Source organism: Sceloporus occidentalis, unplaced genomic scaffold, assembly GCF_023333645.1.
Source record: "Sceloporus occidentalis isolate IW3139 unplaced genomic scaffold, rSceOcc1.0.p SCAF_45, whole genome shotgun sequence".
Classification (NCBI taxonomy): Eukaryota; Metazoa; Chordata; class Lepidosauria; order Squamata; family Phrynosomatidae; genus Sceloporus; species Sceloporus occidentalis.
In genome coordinates this window covers 3,689,661-3,710,558 of record NW_028317025.1, presented here as the reverse complement: position 1 = coordinate 3,710,558, position 20,898 = coordinate 3,689,661, and the positions used below count along the sequence as shown (strand labels likewise).

The window sequence follows — 20,898 nt, the reverse complement described above, 5'->3', positions numbered from 1 at the left end:
GATACTCCCCATGCATGGGGTTGTTGGGTAATTTGGGAGGTAAAAGGCCACCTTTGTGAGGTGTGCATTTTTTGGCATTTGGACATCTCGTCAGTCTGTGCCCATGTCCCATTTTTGGGACATCTTTGAAGCCGGCCAATTCGATTTACCCCATCAACTAGGCACCCCATAGGCATTTAAAATGCCAATATTTTAACTCTTTCCATGCGACAAGTGAAGATATAGCGCTAATTGTAGGACTTGCTCATAAAAAACTTTTTGTGACAGTGGGGGGTTATTTTTACCATTGTTACCATTTTTTTTAAATTATTTTTTTAATTTTACTAATCAAATTGTTATTAGTGAGCTGGGCTCCATTGACCTGCATGGTCAAAAATGCAGGTTGAATGCAGGTACTGCATAGACCCTCTGTGAACTCTGACATTTGACAGTTGGCGCCGCCATCTTGAGAGTGACGGCAATACCATTCACCAATTACGCTTGTGGTTGCTCTTTGTAGCAATCACTAGGCGATCGGGGTAGGGGGTTGTGTTACTGACATGCCTCGATATTGAGGCATGTCAGCAACACCGAGTATGCTTAGGAAGCGATTGCTGATAGCTTCCTAAGCTCTGTTTTAGCCGGCAGCCGCCGTCTTTGATGATCAGTTTGGGACAGCCATTTTTTTTCGGGGGAGGACTTTCCTCCCATGATCCACGACCAGCCTCACTTGTGCAGTAATCGTGAGTGGCGATTCAGGTATTTAACAGCAGCCCGCTTTGTCACCAATGCATTGCATCGTGACCCCGTACATGTACGGACTTTGTCGTGAAGGGGTTAAACGGAGAAATACAACCACACGAGGACATAGTCTAAAGCTAGAGTGGCAAAGGTTTAAGACAAACATCAGGAAATATTACTTTACTGAAAGGGTAGTAGATGCATGGAATAGCCTCCCATCAGAGATGGTAGGTGTTACTACAGTGGAGACATTTGAGCAAGCATGGGATAGGCATAAGGCTAAGCTAGATATAAGAGAAGGTGCAGGTACAAGCGAAAGTATTCAGAGGTTGGGCAGACTGGATGGGCCGAAAAGGTTCGGCTGTCACTTTCTATGTTTCTATATTAGACGCAATTTCACACTGCACCCACAAATCATGCCACAAAGCTGCATCATTAGTGCACCCACACCCACATCTAATTTACTATGAATATATATTTTTTTTAAATGACTTTTTCTTACTTTTATTTTTAAAAATCTTTTACTCATCTGCTGATTGCTTCCTAAGTTCTGTTTTAGCCGGCTGCTAAAAGTAACTAATTGGTTCTCTTCCATAAGCCTATACATACCACATACTGCAGGGCAGCATTTTGTCTGGGCTGGTCAGCAATATGTAAAAATTGTATGCGTCCTGGAAAACGTGGCCAATGTGGTCACCCTACAGCCAGCACACTAGCCAAGTGCTGTGTCACTTGTTCCAGGTGGCTTTCCGGCCGCTCACTCACTTAGTACAGTGCCTCTCTCTCTTCTCCATGCAGCCGCAGACCTCAAGTGTTCAAGCACACACATAAAGACTTGCCCCAGCACCCAGACTGCGCACATAAGGACTTGCCCCAGTACACAGTTTGCAGACATAGTACAGCATACAGATGGACTTTAAGTATGATTGTTTCTACATTTCACTTCCTCCTCCCTTAACAGAAAGATAAACTATTCGTATTCGCAAGAAGACTCTTCTTACAACATCAGAGTCTGATGAAAATCATTAGCAACTCCCACTCTACAACCTAAAAGCCAACGTCTAGTTCCTACATGCACATGCAGAAAGAGACTTAGTCATGAAACATCTGCTACTACTGATCACAACTCTGTGCAGTCTCCCTCTCTCAGGTAAAATCACATATTTTAAAACAATTATAATACAAATATATATATATATATATATATATATATATATATATATATATGTTTATTTCCTACATACATATGACATGCTAATTATGCCTTCATAGGCGGGTCCTAGGTAAACCAAAGAAAACATGGTTTGTTATTTAGTATTGTTTTCAGATTTTTGCGTACTAGGTGCGAATCATGAAAGGAGAAGGTTAAGACAAGCAATGCTGCCAATTGTATACTGGCGTTAAAAACTGCATTTTTATTCAGTAGGAGTATTTTGAGTAAACATGACTAACAATTTTGTGGCATATCAGGCTAGGATATGTTGGGGTAGAATCCTGTAACCTTTTAAGGTGCCACGGCATTTTTGTGACTTATTATGCATTCATATATTTGCTGCACATGGGTTGGGGAAAGTGAGGGACCATAGGCAGTTTACAGGGGACATCATTTTATATGCTTGAGACTGTGGGTGAATGTAGTGAGCATCCTGGTAAGGGGAACTGGTCCCGACTTGAACAGCTTCCATTGAGGTGTAGAGATGCCGAATAGTCAAATAATTTTGCTAGCACCTAACGTTAACTCAGATGCAACTCTGGGATTTTCAACTTAAGTCACCTCACGCATTTTTGAAGCCTGAAGCTTTCTCTTAAATTTGGGTGAAAACATACATTGTAGTGATTAAACGCACAAATTGTAGTTTATCTATGAAACTGAAGCCCAGATGACTTCCATTTCAGAACAACATTCTGAACTTAGATTGTCTGAGACATCTTAAGAATATACGGTATTTAGTTTGCTTAAAAGGGTGAAAAGCTAATAAAAAAATAGAAATGAAAATATATAACAATGTCAAGGTACTTCTGCAGGTCACTAATAATTTCTTAATTATTTATTGAATAAATTGACTGTTGTAGGTGCATTAACCAGTAGTATATGTGTATGTGTGCTGTACGCAGGTAATGTTCTGATATTTATTAAGGTAGAGTGAAAAGGTGGCCATTTAATCACAAAAACAAATGAAAATATATAATGTTGTGTTACATAAGAATACTTGTTGCCCCGTGTGGTATAATTTTTATATCTATTAAGGACGCCATCATGTTACCCTTATGGGTCCAGTGAACAAAATGAGTTTGAACTTGTCACCAAATAATGCACCAGCTGACACTGGAACACAATAAGGATATTCAGTCCATAAAATAAACAAAATGTATTGTAGTCCTTGGACCTATAAAATAACAGCAGTGTATGCGCGGTAAAGATGACTTTATTGCCTAAATTATTATACCTTTTCCGCTCCATCTCTCTGCCAGTCCGGCGGAAGGACATCACTAGCCTCCAAGGTGCCATCGAGAGGTTCGTTTGGCAGGGTCGCAGAAGCCGGTTAGCTAAGTCCACTCTTTATAGACCAAAGACTGCCGGAGGACTTTCAGCTCCCCTCCTTTATGAGTATTTTGTCGCGGCTCAGTTGGCGATGCTCCTATCTCTTTTAGTGAGTCCCTCACCCGCACGTTGGGTCCAGCTGGAATCGGATCTCTGTGCGGGGACACGTTTAAATTGGTTTATGTGGCATTCCTCCCTTGACAGGCTTCAAGTTCAGCACTGCCCCACCCTCCTCCACTCACTTACCTTATGGTACCAGGTCAGACGTCGGTACCGACTCACGGATCTTGGCTCCAGAATGACTGTTTTCAGAACCGTGATTTTCCCGCGGGCCTCCAGGTTCGCCCGTTCCAATGGTGGGTCGCTAAAGGCCTCGTTACGGTGGGGGATCTGCTGTTCCATAACCGCCCCTACTCCCTACAGCAATTGCAGTCGCTCCATGGTATCCCTGCTACGGAAATCTTCCGCTATCACCAACTCCTCCATTTTACTCAACTGTTTCTTAGACGCCATCCTGACCATACATCTACATTTTATGAACGGACAAGTCGTCAATCTACTAAACCCAGGGGAGCGGTCTCACAATTATATTTTCACATCCTGGGAGTCAAGTTTTCATCGCCACCATCCTTTGAACAGCGGTGGGAAGCCGACCTGGGTCTTTCCCTTGACTCCTCTGAATGGGGGGAGATATATGAGAACGTATGGAGGGTCACGGCTTGCACACTTGTGCAGGAGAACTGTTTTAAGGTGCTGTCTCGTTGGCACCTCACACCTTCCCGACTGCACCACATGTTTCCTACGCACTCTCCTCTTTGCTTCAGGGGTTGTGATGATGAGGGGACGCCATTGCATATTTGGTGGGCGTGTCCTAAGCTAGTACCAATCTGGTCTCACTTCTTCCACCTGTTGAGTGAGGCACTCGGGGAGCCCATACAACCAGAGCCTTGGACGGCTCTTCTTTGCAAGCGTTACCCTTCGGACTCATTGACCGCAGCTGCGCATCGTCTCATATTCCGTATCTGTACAACAGTCCGCCTTACTATCGCCAGGATCTGGAAATCTGGTACGCCATCAATCCCCGATATTGAAGCAAAAATATGGACTATGTTGAAGCTGGAAAAGATTACGGCATACTTACGTGATACATCGCACCTGTTCCTCTCCACCTGGGAACCCTGGCTGGAGAAGTTTGCGTCGTCTGCTACTGTTCCAACATGGATTTGAGGGAGTGGGTCCTGGGCGCTTTTGCCTTGCTTGGCTGGCCACGGCCGGGAGGCATTGCTGCTCCTCATACCCTTTTTTTTTTTTTTTTCTTCCCCTCCCTTTTTCTTCTTCCTTTTCTTTCTTCTCTTTCCTCCTCCCCCATTTTCTCCTATTTCTTCCTCTATTTTCCTGGAGATGCTTCCCATTGGCTCTGCCTGTTATTTACAATGAGATTCAATTACTTCTGTATGCTCACGGTCCTCTATTTGGCGTGTTGGGCCACAGATTTGCTAGTGTCCTTGCTCGTAACGTTTGTTCTCTTGCAATAGCTGTTTTATTCAAGTTTTCGGGCTTATGTACATTAACAGTGTGAGCTGCATGTTTAGTTTGTATAGCCTGCATTCCTTGTGACATGCCTGTCATTTATTGCATTTTTGGAACGCATCTCCTGTATCAATAAAATTACTTCTTAAAAAAAAAAAAAATAACAGCAGTGTATGGAGGCCAGAAAACAAAAAAGAAGGCTAAACACCAATTAATACGTTGAAAAATAAATTAAAGTACAGCTGTGCAGGGATGGGGGAAGTAAAACAGAGTCTCTGTACAACCAAAAAAGGTAAAGAATCCAACCATATTCCACCCGAACCCTGCATATCTGTTCAAGATACCAGAAATGTAAGCATACTTTATTATATACATTATTAAGTCAAGTAAACCTCAAGAAATAATATATTGACACAAAATATAACAAATATATCATCCAATAAAATGGAATATATCATATTGGGAATTGGGAGTTAAGTACCTGTGGAATACGTGTAGACTAATGAAAAATTAAATATACTTCCCGTTTGCACAATAGAATAATATAATGTCTGCAATTTGGGACATCTGCCCAATGAAAAAAACTACCTATGGGGAAGTTATAGACTTATACTAAACGCTAGAAAGATGTTCTAAAATGTGTAATTTAAGTTGACAGGTTGTGCGACCTACATACTGGATGCCACACTTATGACACTTATGATTAAGCACGTTTAGTCATCTTTTTTTGTTTTCTGATCACTATACACTGCTGGTATATCATAGGTCCAAGGACTACAATAAATTATGGATTTGAAAATCATGTTTATGTCACTCTCTGGCTTTTTGCAGGGTGATAGTAAAAAACCCCTCTTAATTAATTAATTGCCCTGCATTGGGAATTTAACAGGTTACACTTTTTATTGTATCTGCCCAGCCAGAACATTCCTTTTTCCTGTGGCTTTAGTGAAATGTCCTGTTTTCACAGTCAATTCAGACCGCATTACTTAATATACCCCAAACGTGGGATGAAATAATAAATAGAAAACGAACACAAAAAAAAAAGAAAGAATTTTTTTAAAAGATAGTAAGATTAATGTTTTCCCATTAAATACATTTTTCATGTGTGAGAATTGCCAGGAACATTATATTATACCGGTTAAAAGGCACTGTAAGAATGCAAATAAGAGAAAAAAAGAGATATTATAATTATAGGAGTACGGTTTATGTATACAAATATTGAGGTGCATAGGTATGTTAAAACCTTTTTGTCTTGGTAATATTATTCTCCTCTGGTGTACATGCTCGCTAGGCAATCATCTTACAATTTCTTATGATGCTGAAAATAAAGTCTTCAACATCACAGGCTTTAGCAGAAATAACAAAATGCAGGTAACTCATCATTTCCAGTGATGTCATAATATAAAATATGATCTAACATACTACAGTTTGTAAAGAAAACAAAACATTGTAGGTCACTTTTTTATGAAATCATGTCGCTATCAATCTAAAAGTAGAAAAGAAAGATGATAAATTGTTTTCATGATTCATGCATTTTTAAAGGAGGTATCACCAGATACCAACAATGGATGATAACTGACATCTCTCTTATTGTCTTATATAGGAGCATATTGGATTGTAGGGGGACATGAAGCCAAACCACACTCCAGACCTTACATGGCATCACTGCAATACAAGAATGACCATTTCTGTGGAGGGGCTCTCATCAAGAGTAAATGGGTACTCACAGCAGCACACTGCATAGACGACCTGTAAGAGGAACTACACAAATGCTATTTGCATATATAATACATAATCGCAACACATGCAGGTTGCGACATCACATTAGGTACTTGCATAAACCAGAGGAAGGACTTTCTCACCAATGTGAGAATCTTCTCTAGATCCTGTGGAGTTGATGGACCTTATTAAATTTATGTCAAATAGTATACATTTTATTGAAAGTGCAAATTTCATCACTAAGATATGATGCAATGCTCAGCCTTTTTAATTCTCATCCAACATGAAAAGCAGCATGTTGGATCTCTGAAGCATAGCACCAGAGGGTTGACACCAGGAAATGCGTATAATATAATTATTCTAAAAGAGGTATAGAAAGAAAGAAACAAAAATGATGTGTTGGGAGCTATTCTAATGCATTCAACTACCCATGACAGCTCTCATGATGCAAGTGGGTAGCCATGGAAAACATATATGGAAATGGAGAGAGTTACCCAAGAGTGGCCTATGTCATCGTGTTGCCTAAATAAACATTTCTACAATCTACAGCACATTTCAGCTCCTGATGCTTTTTATCTTACCTACACTAGATAAAGTTATAATATTGAAAATGATAAGTGTCATTTAGGGTATGAGGTAACCACTTGTTTACCAAATTTGGTTTATTTATATAGCCAGATGGTAGCTTTTGCTGACACAAGGTTGCATGATTGGCCCAAACTGCAATGTAGTATAGACAGAGCAACCAGATCAGGTAGGGTAGTGTCCACATCACTAAAGACCAGGAAAGCTTACTAGCCATTTTATTTTAGAAAATACTGTTTCTGTTTAGGGCAAAACTTCCTTTGAAGTTACTTTACAGAGCTCTTTACCATCATCCATCTCGATATAAGGTAAATGAGGTAAATGTGATTTTACACAAATAGGAAAATAAATATTTGTATTAAATTACACACTTGGGATACCTTGGAAATTATCTGACAACTTGGCTCCACATTTCAAACTACATTAAGTCTAATGTCACATCTCTGACACACCCAAAGAGGATCTTTTTTTGACAAGACACTTAATATTAGAACCTTACATTATGCCCTTAACACCCCTTACCCCACATGATGGCATGGGAATGAAACTGACCTCAAACCCAAAATACATCACCTTGTTTATGCCTCTGTTCAGGCTAGTCAAATTTCACCTGAAATTTTGGTAGATGCCTGCTTCCATGGATACATTTTCACACATTGCGGAGCTGTTGAGATTTATAGACTATTACATTAATATTCAATGGCACTGATACGAATCATTTCTCTTAATTGCCTCTACTGAGCAACTGGGTGACTAGGCCAAAATAAAGCTTCTAATAAACTATGATTCTTTATATTCGGAGACCACATGCTGAGCCTCATAGATATTAAAGCCTGGGATACTGAGACACACACTATGCAAAATAATAATAATAATCATAGCCATAGATAAGGAACAGATTTAGCACACATGTAGAAATAAGATTTGTTTTTGCTGTTTAGTATTTTCGTAGCTGTACGTACAGCATCCTTTCCCTTGACTTACCTTACACATCACAACACACATTCCAAATACACTTTTTTATATTAAAATATGTATAATTCATACAACATCTTTGTTAATCTCATTGCAGGTCTGTGAACTCAATCCGTGTGGTACTTGGTGCTCATAAATTTTCTGCACCAGACAAATATTTGCAGGTGTTCAGTGTCTTAAATTCTATTAAGCATCCCAATTACAGTATGTCAACCTATGAGAATGATATCCTTTTGCTGAAGGTAATTAATGAAATCATTAACCCACAATAAGTATATGAGGTAATCATCAAATACTATTCTAATAAACTGTTCCAAGCGTTCCAAATTATTTTTGTTAAGAGATACCTCATTTAATGCACCAGGATTCTTTATGTGGCAATCTAATTGAGATTGAGAGAGCATGTAATGAAATGAAAACTCATAAACCTGGAAAAGTAGATGATCTGTGTGTTATTAGATGTATCAACAGTTGTGATATACCCACTATGGTGTTGGTCCCAGCAGAGCAACTTTAGACGTGTCCAGATTTGAAGAGGGTACGTCTTTTTTGCTCTTTCATTTAATTTTAATATTCTCTCTCACTCTATCAGCTGAATGATTCTGCCGTCGTCAGTACAGGAGTGAAGCCCATCGCTCTTCCACGTAAATCCTCAAAAGTAAAGCCTGGAATACCCTGCTCAGTGGCTGGTTGGGGTTACGTGTCTGATTCACATCTCAAACCTAAAGCTTTGATGGAGACAGATGTCGATATAATCAGCCAGAAATACTGCAGGAGTTTTTGGCCTGATATCTTACAAAGTATGGTTTGTTCTGCTACCCCAGGAAAAATCAAAGGATTTTGCAGTGTGAGTAGGAAGCATTAAGCTACCTTGAAATGTTTCATGTGCGAGTATGCTGTATATTTATCTTACATCATTTGACCTGTGCAGGGTGACTCGGGAGGACCTCTTGTGTGTAAGGATCGTCTGGAAGGCTTGGTCTCTTTTTCTGGAAAGAATTGTGGAAATCCTCTCACCCCGGATGTGTACACACGTGTTTCATACTTTTTGCCATGGATCCAGGAAGTGATCAAGGGAAATACAGAGCACTTGATGTAGTCAATATAGCCCTTTATATTGAATCGTATATCTCTTTTGTGGGGGTCAACTTTTTAAACAGGCAGGGGCTTGGTTATACATATATCCTTTTATATGTGTTTGATATGCACATCTTATACACAAGTAGAAAAACATGGAGAACAATAAATAATTATGTAAGGAAATTACATTTTCTTCATCATTTTTCATGCTTACCTATTTAAGTTAAGGATGTCATTTGTCATAATAGTGTTTGTAAGAGGAGTGTAGAGTCATTTGTGGAAATCTTTACAACTTGATTACAAAGATGTATTATAGAGAATAATAAGTAAACTATGAACGATGTGAATCATGCCAAAGGCTGTCATTGTAAATGTTACAAATCTTACGCTGCTGCTTCATCTTGAACTATGAATACTGTGACACAAAAGAAGGCACTGATATAGGTCGTTCCCACAGAAAATGAAAAGGCTTCTGAAGAAATTAGGCCTTTGTCAGGTTAGCTTGAAGAGCTATCTTACTTTATACATATTGAGGTAGTCATTAGAACTCAGTAATTCATTACTTTCTAGTAATGTAAGTGATACAGTACATGTCAGTTGTTCCCTTGCTATGTTAGATATATTTTAACAGCTATTTCTCATAACAGTTTCAGAATAATGTAGATATATTTTTATTTTTGGAGGCTTAGGTCATGTCAAATTTTGTCTTAGTCATATTTTTTTCCCATGGGCATTTGTCACACATGACACAAATTGATAGGTTGTAACTGTGACGGACCGACCAGGGACCTCAGGTTGTCCCTCTCCGCCAAGGGTGACTTCTCCCTTCAGGACAATAATTCCCCGCAATCCGTAGGCAATGTCCCCAAGCAAAGTAAAGGGATATCGCTATCCAGTACCCAAATAACCAGGCAAGACTAGTCTTTAGGTACAACAAGAGGAGAACTGATTTATTTTAGATACAGACGGCTGAATATATCCAGCAAAACACACATTAAGATAAAACAAGATACTGCGATACAAACCACCCCCTTAATCTGCCTCCCAGAGACAACAGGGGCAGTAAAGGGATTAACACACAAAAGGACACAGACACCCCTAACATAAGGAATACACATTGTGTTGATTAGATTATCTCCCAGACCTTAGTGTGCTGTGTGTAAACGGTTAAGAAATAAGACAAAAATAAAATAAATTTTTATTAATAACACACAAAAAGGCTTCATGTCACTGGATAACATTAACTGAGGGGTAGGGTGACTCTAAGAACCGTCACAGTCCCAAAATGCAGGAACCCCAAATCTGTTTTTGAGCTCCACAGTCTTTAGAGTTTCTTACGATTTGGACCCATAGTCTGTAGGAAGGAGGCTGGCACTCAGTCCCCTCCAGAGTCCATGGCACGGAGGCTTCCGTGACAGTTACCATAGAAACTTGAAAAGCATCTGAATAGTTTCTTGTGTCGCTAATCATTCAGAGTAAAGAATAAGAAGATAGGGTTTATTTGTGACACATGAAGTACTATTGGAAACAATTGGAAATTTTGTGTGTGTATGTGATAATTGAAAATCAAAGATGGTGATAAGATTACATCAGGAGAAAAAAGAATAAAAGAACAAAAAAGAAATAACTGCAGCAAACACTACCAGTGGGTAAATTCCCTGTTGCCCTCATGGATAGAGAAAACAATATGGTACAAATGTTTGGTGTGCGTTGGTTACAGGTGTCCAATAGACAGGGTTAAACACATATGAAGCACATTTCATGGAGATTTTACAATGCTTGTAAGTACATACACTACATGAAGCCTTTGGCTGGTCTTATAACTATGAAACAAAACAATTGATGCATTTTGCCTGTGGGCTTCCTGAGAGGCGATAACGAGAATAAAAAAGATTGTAACCTTGTGGTATAGCGATAAGATGACTGTAAGAATAATGTTTGGTCTCCCAACGTGGTAACAACTTGTGATATCTATTGACTGCCTGCACTGCGTGGAGCCGAATAGAAAATGGCTGGCCATACATGCTGTCTGACGACTTTGATGCTGACATTTATCAGTGATATTAGCATTCAGTTTTTTGTGTGGCATGACAGATATGCTGTTCTCAACGCTTAAATTGCGATTTTCTTAACTCTCTCTTTCTCTTGATTGGAAACGGACCTGAAACAGACAGACCCTGACGGACTCATTTAAATTTACCCCAGAGAATTGGAATCTCAAGATCCTGGCACCATAATCTTACTCTTAGAATTACTTTGAGTCCCAACCTATATAACTTTTAGAAAGTATATTTCTTTCCACTTAATTTCTTGCCACTGAACCTGGATTAACTTCTACAAGGACCAATAGGACAACAGCAACAAGTGGTGGTAAATATAATTGTTTTATTATGCTGAATAGAGATAAATTTTGTCTTCTTCATATAGAATTCCCTGTTTCTGGGAAATAAATAATATATTGCATTATTGTATATGACGGCTTGTGAGACTGCAGCTTATAACCCGTGATAGTGACAATAATGAAAAGGTATTTTTACCTGTAGATGAAGTTTGACATTATTTGCATCTATTAGGAATTTCACTAAATACTCTTAGACATTATTAAATTATTTTAATCTGTCCTATTAGTTGAACTAATATAATAGAGTTAGTGATCTTTTTATTACCGCCCTGATTATCATTTTTGGTTGCTGAGTGGGATGGAAATTAATTGTGTGTGCTAGACTCATAAAGTAGTAATTCATATTGATAATATCGATAATATATTGTAATTGGAACTGATTCAATTTGACATGTTTTAAGAATTTTGTGTTTTATATCATGCACTGTATGACTCATATATATATTTTATAAATTGTGTTTACAATAAATAATATTTTTGATTGATTATTATTGTGATATATATATCTAATTTGAATTATAATTTTCGGCGATCTGAAAGGATTTAGGATCGGAGATAAAATATAGGGTATCTCCTTAAATTAACATTGTGGATGTGGTTCTACAATCTTTGGTAGCGTCGTTATTTTGCGTGTGTGATAAAATATTGGTTTTACCTATTTTGTCTCATTAATATCCCTAACATACTTGGAGGCACTGCTGAGATATTTCACGTAAAAGAATAATTCAAATTATTGATATACGGTAGTTGTTGTCATTTTCGGTTGTTTCACATAGTATATTTCTGATACTGTGTATTGCATACTGATCAGTGCATAAAACAAGTCTGTGTCCAGCAAATCGAGTGTTACTTCTAGTGAAGATGTTTTGATGTCTAAAGCACAAATGCTGATACATGTTAATAACATTAAACAGGATATTATGAGAGGTTATCATAAAAATATGAAAATCAAAGAGAATTATGGAGAGTGGCTCCAATCCCTTAAGGATGAAGTACAAATGACCCTAATAAATGAATGGTCTGAAGGATCACCCTTGGTTGGAAAATTGAATGCTATTGTTCAAACATCTGATTTGAAGGAGAGAGAAGGGTTAATCTTTTCATCCTGGCCCTATTTCTTTGTATTGGCTTCTCAGTTGTTGCGAGATCGTGAAACTAGAGAAAAAGAAGTGTCTAGTCTCCAGAAAGAGTTGAATGCTTCTAAAGCAGCCCTGGATCAGTTAAATGATACCCAGGCAGAGTACAAACAGTTGAAACTAAAGTTTGATGAATTGACTGATAAGCATTTTGCACTTCATGGCCAATACTTTGATGCTAAGAGCAGGGAAACGGATTGTCAGTATGATCTTGTTAATTGTCGTAGGGAGATACGAGAACTCCAAGCCCAATTGTCTAAACAGGATAGTGTGCAAATGCCTAAGCTATCTTTGTATGGTGAAGGTGATGAAGGGGTTAAAACCCACACCACCGTAACAGAGTCTGCTGTTCTGAGTTTAAGTAAGCAATTACAAACTCTACAAGAACAGGTTAATCAGGTGGTTTTTGTCCAATCACAGCGGAATCAGAAGATTAAATGCTCTGATACACGCGATTCCTCTGATTCTGATGAAAATCAGGAGAGTGATAAAAGTGATAGTGAATCTTCCGTTTATTCAGAAGGTCATGTTTCAGGTGAACCCTCTGTGATGTTACAAGGTGCCAATACGGCCAGAACACACAGATCAGACGGGCGCTCCCGTAACTTTAAAGGAGCAGTAAAGGGTACTAAGAAATTACCCGTACCTGTCTATGATGCCCCTAAGGTAATTAAATTCCTTAAGGAGACTGTTGCTGAATTTTCTAAAAAAGGCGCAGCTAATATTGCTGATCATTTAGAATCATTTGAAAGGGCAATGCAGTTTTTGGGAATGGATGATGATTCCAACAAGAAACACTATGTGTCGTGGACTTTTTCAAGTCAGCACAGACATTACTTTGAAGGTTTACCAAGTATGCGAATCCTATCTTGGTCTAAAATGAAATATGAGATTAAGATTGAGTTTGGACAGTATAAAACTGTCTCAGCTGCTAAAAAGGCTGTGTATAATCTGAAATGTAGGCCTCACCAAAGTCCTAGAGAGTTTTTAACTGTTCTAAAGAACGCTTATTCTCTTACAGAACGTAAGCCCAGATATGATTCTCGAGAATTCCGTGATCTTTTCTTCTATGCAATGCCTTCTCCAATTCGGACAAATCTTGCTAGAGATTATGATAGCGATTGCTCGTTAGATTGGCTTGTTAATGAATGCATGACACTGTATACAGTATTGCATGCCAGTGATGATTTGCCTGATAAAAAGAGTCAGAAATTTTATGGACAAGAGGTGGCAGAAACCCAAGTCCATCTGGGATTAGAATCACAGAAAAAGAGAAGCTATGCTGAGGTGGTTAAATCCCCAAAACCTCAGAAACAGGAATCGGCTACAGCCTCACCTGTTGTCAGGCCTAAAACCCTTAATGTGGAATCCCAGGATAACAAAGGAAAAAGTCCTACTGCCAAAAAGAATCCACAGTGGAGGAAGGGTAATTCCCAGTGGAATAAAAACCCTCAGGCAAGGAGGAAATTTTACAGGACTAATAGGGACAGATCCAGTCAGTCTGAGTCTGATAACTCCCAACAGCCTCAGTCAAATAACTCCAAACCTAATAGGCAGTACAGGAATGGGAAAAACAATTTGCGTCATCATGTCAATCAAATGAGTGACCAAATCAAATTGTTAACGGAGCAAATGACTAAATTAAGTCAAACTATGGCTACAGCGACTACCAATCCTTTTTTAGGGGCAGGTCCTGCCACAATGCCAGCTCCCCCGCAATAGATCATAACGAAGTTAAAGCCGATGTGGCAATGCAGGGATGGTTATCAGATGATATAATTCCTAACCCTGTTTTACTTCCAGATCCTCATTATCTATCGGATGATTGTGTAATTGATGGTAAAACCTATGTGGTCCCTCCACTTTTGGCTAGGGGGGACGTGTCTGTAACTTTATCTTCTATTTTGCAGCCAGACCAAATGAGTCCGCAAGCTAACTTGTCTTTAAAAGCACCTAGTTCCCAGGAACCAGCTCTGAAGGAGTTAACCGATGAGATGCCAACCGCTAGTAACAGCTTGAATGCTCAAGACATTCCTGAGAAAGAAGAACTAGTGGGTAAGGATGTGCACACATCAGTACAGGTTGGAACTACTGCCGTGACAGGTAACGTATGGAAGACAAGTAACATGTTGACACATTCTAAGTTCTTATGTGAACTAGAGGAATATGAAGGTAGATATTATGTCTCTGTAAATGTACAGGATTCATTACCATATCCCTTCATGGGGTTAATTGACACTGGGTCACAGGCAACTATATTGTCAAATGTGTACTTTCAGAAGGTAATGGACTTAGCAGCGGAAAAGCCAAAGCTAAGAGATTTTCCAAATACTCTATTGCGTGTTGGAGGTAATTCCCTTCATGTCGTAGGTTCTACCTGGTTAAAGTTTACCATAGGTAATAAGACCTTGAGACACCCGGTAATAGTGGTAAATCTCCCCTATGACCGATTGATTTTGGGTATAGATCTACTCAGAAGACTTAATGTAATCATAGATTGTGTGAATGGGATTGTATGGTCACAAACCAAAGTACCCATTCCATATGATAAATCTCATCAGCAATCCAGGCGTAATTGCCATGTGATTGAGGAAAGGCCGGACTCAATTGAAATTCATTTTAGGAATAGTCAGCCATCTGATGTTACTGTTTTGCAGGTTAATGATTTTATTTCCCCTGCAGATGATCATTCCATAAAAGTTCAACCGGAGAGGATCCAAAATGTATCTCTGGAAGGCGATGTTTTAACCATTTCTCTTCACAGGAATTATGTGGAATCTGTGGAATCAGCAGGTCATGTGCAATTCCTTGACAAAATTGAAAGGGTTAATAACAATTTGTTTTTTCCTGTTCAAGTGAATGATCTAGGGAGAAGTAAGAATGCCAAGCTAAACTTGGACATCGAAAACAGCTATATCAGCAAAAGTCTGTTAAAACAGATCGCTAATCCTAAAATGATCCGGTATCTTTCTCCCCAAGACAGGTGGATCCATAATCTGGACGGCGAATCGGATAGCCATAATATTATAGCAAAATGTTTGTTATCCATTTCTATCGGAAATAAGACAGCCAAACATTTGTTTCTGGTGTTGGATGAACCTCGTTACCAGATTTATGTGGGCAATGATATTATACATCGCTTTGCTATGAATTTGGATCTGATTAATTCTAATCTTTGGACCAGATTAAAAAGCGATCCTTGTGAATTTCAGGATGAAGATGAAGTACTGAAATCGGCACAGTTATTGCCATATGCAGTCAATGTTCAAGTACCTGAAGATGTAACCATTCCACAAGGGAGCAGTAACTTTCTTCTACCCATACGGGTTAAGAAAGGCCAGAGATTGAGAAATCCTAATGCATTTATCTGCTTATCCAACCGGATGCAGCAGCTAGGTGTCATGGTAACACCTACACCAATGGTAAATATTCATGGAAACCCTAGTTATGTTGTTATAAACAACATTGCACCTCATAATATTACCTTATCCAAAGGTACTGTTGTAGGTTTGGCATTGGATTCAGAATATTATACTTTTGGATTCCAAAATCATGTTATAGGTCTCATTCCTGAAGAATACCTGACAGAAGAACAAATAGTGGAACAAACGTTTAATTCTATTCCAGAAGGTTTATTCACTATACAATCTGTTTATCCTTTCAGTATAGGTGAAGGTTCGTGCAGGATTGAAGAATCCTCCATTGTCTTTGACCACCTAATTGATGAACAAGAATATAATGACCAAAAGAAGATCGATCCACCTGGAGAGGATCTAACCTCTAAACTTGAGGAATCCTTTGAAATAGGTCAACCTGAAGTTTTTCCTGGATTTCAGGAAAGGGTGGAAGAACAGATATCCATAGCTGATGCTTGGGCTAATTGACAGCGAACGTCAACAGCTAAGGGAAATCCTAATGGAGTTCCAAGAGATCTTTGCCAAGGATTCTTATGATTGTGGTTTTACTAACCTCCATGTCGCTAGGATCCAGACTGATCCCGATCTACCACCCGTATGTATCAAGCAATATAGACTACCTTTAGCGTCCTATGATGCGCTACAGGATATCATTCGGAATTTAAAGGACCGTGGTATTATCCGTTCGGTGCCCAGTTCGTATAATAACCCCATCCTAGGAATTCTGAAGCCTAATGGTCAATGGCGTTTGTGTGCTGATTTAAGACAGCTAAATAAACGTGTGTATATGTCTGGATGGCCTGTACCCTACATAGACCAATATTTGGTACAAATGCAAGGATCCAAAATATTCACTGCCTTAGATTGTGCCCAGGGATACTGGACTATTCCGGTACACAAGGAGGACCAATACAAGTTGGCTTTTACATTTGGAAAACAGCAGTATACTTGGACCCGGATGCCTTTTGGTTACATAAATTCTGGTCATGAATTTGCTGTATTCATGCATAAAGTTATGCCTGATGCATTTGAAAGGGGAACCTTGGCCTATGTGGATGATATTTTACTCAAAAGTACATCCTTTGATAAACATATTCTGGAGATCCGACATGTTCTTACTCAATTAAGAGAGGCAGGAGTTAAACTTTCATTACAGAAAGCCCAATGGTGTCGCACCAAAGTCAACTTCCTTGGACACGAGGTAACTTCTGAGGAGTTAAGTCCACAGAAGAAGAAAGTTGAAGCCGTTCTGAATGCCAAAACTCCTACCAATGTCAAAGAATTAAGATCATTTCTAGGAATGATTAATTATTCCCGTAAGCTTATTGATAACTATGCAGAAATAACAAAACCTCTTTTACAGCTGCTTAAGAAAGACGTAAGATGGAACTGGGGGGAAGCCCAGGACAAAGCCATAGATGAGCTGAGGAGAAAACTCACTCAGGCACCCTGTTTGGCATATCCGGAGGGAGGTAAGCCTTTCTATCTGGAAACAGGATTTACTAACTTAAGCATAAGTGCGGTTTTGTATCAAAAACAGGACAATCTGAACAAAGTCATCGCATATGCAAGCAAAACCTTGTCACCGGTTGAAGTGAAATTCAACAACTGTGAGAAAGCTTTATTGTCTACGGTATGGGCATTGCAGAATTTTCGGAGCTATATCCACGGCGAGAAGATTATTGTAGAAACTGCTCACCAACCTCTACAATATTTGCAGAGCGACAGGATACGAGACGGTAATCTTTCTAACAGTAGAATTACTGCATGGACTTTATTCTTACAGGGATGGCCGTTAGAAGTCCGTTATAATCAAAATAAGAAGAACGTAGTTGCCCAGGGACTAGCAGATCTACATGATTGTGCTGCTCTACCTCTGGATGATAACTCCACCGGAGATGATTTCCTACAGGAACAATTACTTTCTCCGTATAAAGCTTATGACGAGGAATATTGTCGACCATTATCATGTGTATACATAGATGGTTGTTCATATCATATCACCATTGATAATGAACGGAAATTGGTTGCAGGTATTGGAATCACCTGGACAGGTGATTATCCAAATATATCTGTAGGATACAGCATTGGTCCTAAAAGCAGTCAGATAGCTGAACTTTGTGCCGTATATAAAACCATTCAAATGGCAATTGAATATGGTATTAAAGAATTTGTTATCATAACGGATTCTAACTACGTGCGCAACAGTTTTGTCGAATATCTGCCTAGCTGGAAACGTAACCAAATGCTGAGAAGTAACAACAAACCTGTGAAGCATGGTAAGCTGTTTTGTAAGATTGATGAATTGGTAATCAAACATGATTTGACCATTTACTGGAAGAAAACCAAAGGCCATTCTAAGATACAAAGTATCGATAAAGAAGGTAATGATTTGGCTGATTCATTAGCAAAACAGGCAGCCATCAATGGAGAACTTTTTAACATTGATGATTTTATTGGATCAATTCAAATTGAAGCCATAACTAGACAGCAAGCTAGAAATGAAGTGGACCTTAATGTTGCACAATGGAGTCAAGAATTTCCCAATGAGGATTTGATCACTAGTCAAAAGAACGACCCCATTATTGGTCGATTTTATGAGTATATAAAAGATCCTATTGCCAATCCTATCACTGATGATGATTGTAAGGCTAATGAAGACTTGCGAATCTTAATGAGATATAAAGTCCAATTCAACTTGATGGATGGATTGCTGATCAGAACATCCAAACATGGCATACAACAATGGGTAGTTCCTACCACCTTTAGAGGTTTAATGTTGCAACACGCACATGATGCACCTACTTCTGGTCACCGTGGGGATAAGATCACCTACGAAATACTGCGTGATTATGCCTATTGGCCACATATGCTAAGAGATGTGCAAACTTATTGTCGAGGATGTTTGATTTGTCCGCAATTCCAACCTCATGCTCCAACTCATCGTGCACCACTTCAGAAACGAGGAATGTCTCTACCTTGGTCTGACATACAAATCGATTTCATAGGACCTGTAACTAGATCCTCAAGAGGTAACAAGTATATGTTAACTGTTACATGTATGTTCAGGCAACCAGAGTAATAAGGGGAATGGGAGGACTACAGTACCCAGAAAGATTATCAGAATTAGGGTTATTTAGTTTGGAAAAAAGACGGCTTAGGGGGGATTTAATAACTATGTATAAATATATAAGGGGACAGTACAGAGATCACTCCCAGGACCTATTTATACCCAGGACTGTATCTATAACAAGGGGACATCCTCTACGGTTGGAGGAAAGAAGGTTTCTACACCAGCACAGACGGGGGTTCTTTACAGTAAGAGCGGTGAGATTATGGAACTCTCTGCCAGAGGAAGTGGTTATGGTAAACTCAATAAAAGAGTTCAAAAGGAGCCTGGACGTGTTTCTTGAAAGCAATAATATTACAAGTTATGGATATTAGATTAATAGGGACAGAACGTTGATCCAGGGATTTATTCTGATTGCCATATTTGGAGTCGGGAAGGAATTTTTCCCCTGGTATGGGGCAATTGGCATCTGCTTCATAAGGGTTTTTTTGCCTTCCTCTGGATCAACACAGTAGGGACACAATATGTATATAGGTTGAACTTGATGGACTTTGGTCTTTTTTCAACCTTATGAACTATGTTACAATGTTACCAAATGGGTAGAATGTATCCCATGCAGAGAGAACACTAGTTCTGTGTGTGCAGCACTACTAATTAATCATATATTTTCCAGATTTGGCCTTCCTCAGAGAATCGAGTCAGATCGTGGAAGTCATTTCACAAGAGAAGTGATGACAAAAATGTGGAAAATCCTAGGTGTGAAACGCAAGTTACATATCGCCTACCGTGCAGCTTCTAGCGGAGGGGTAGAGCGTTATAACCAGTCCATAGTAAATATACTCAAAAAGTATGTGAAAGAATCTGGCAAGGACTGGGATGTTAAATTGCCTTTAGTTCTAATGGCTAGTAGAGCTACACCTAGTACCGCCACTAAAATGTCACCTTTTGAATTGATGACAGGCAGGAAGATGGTTTTACCACAACATTTGCTATATCGTACATCTGATCATAATTTGATCAACGCTGCAACAACCCATCAGTATGTTGAAAATCTACGTAAACATCTTCAATATGCATTTGCTTTTGCACAAAAGAATCTAGGAAAAGCAGCAATCAGTGCTAAAACCTACTATGATCTGAAGACTACTAAGAAAGAATATGAAATCTCCGACCAAGTTTATCTGTATAACTTTGCACGAAACCAAGTGAAGGAAAAGAAGTTTCTACCTTCTTGGAAGGGTCCATATGTCATAATTGACAAGATTTCACCAGTAGCTTATAAGATCAAGATTCCTAAAGATGGTGATTTTGTTGAAAAATGGGTTCATATTAACCAATTGCGTTCTTGTCATCCCAGATCTCAGTTAAGAATTATAGATAATGATTCGGAAATAGAAGACTGAACATCTGTTTGGAATCAGAAGAGCCAAACCAACAATGTGGTATCGTATACAACTTGAAATGTGTGTTATGTTATGCAATCTAGTATATCCATATCATTAATTTCCATACCATCCAGCAACTATATTAATATTGATAGGTAGCTTGGATAGATATGTCGTAATGTTATGTGATATTACAAGTACGTATACTCATACTATTCTTCTTTTTGAATATTAAGACAAGGATTCAAGTTCTGAAAAATGTCCAAGAAGGATGTGGCGATCGTCTGGATCGTATTGCTCCTGTGTCACGAGATGCGGATGGAACCGATCGCAGAGCCT

At 38.9% G+C, this 20,898-nt stretch overlaps 1 protein-coding gene across 1 annotated transcript; it reads left to right on the top strand.

The window, feature by feature from the left end:
• Positions 1–5,044: 5,044 nt before the first annotated feature.
• Positions 5,045–9,170, top strand: LOC149289487 (serine protease 57-like). Its single transcript, XM_089490541.1, has 5 exons — positions 5,045–5,084; positions 6,396–6,543; positions 8,169–8,313; positions 8,664–8,918; positions 9,003–9,170. Exons 1-5 carry the CDS (start codon positions 5,045–5,047, stop codon positions 9,168–9,170), a joined length of 756 nt encoding a protein of 251 aa, XP_089346667.1.
• The last annotated feature ends 11,728 nt before the right edge of the window (positions 9,171–20,898 follow it).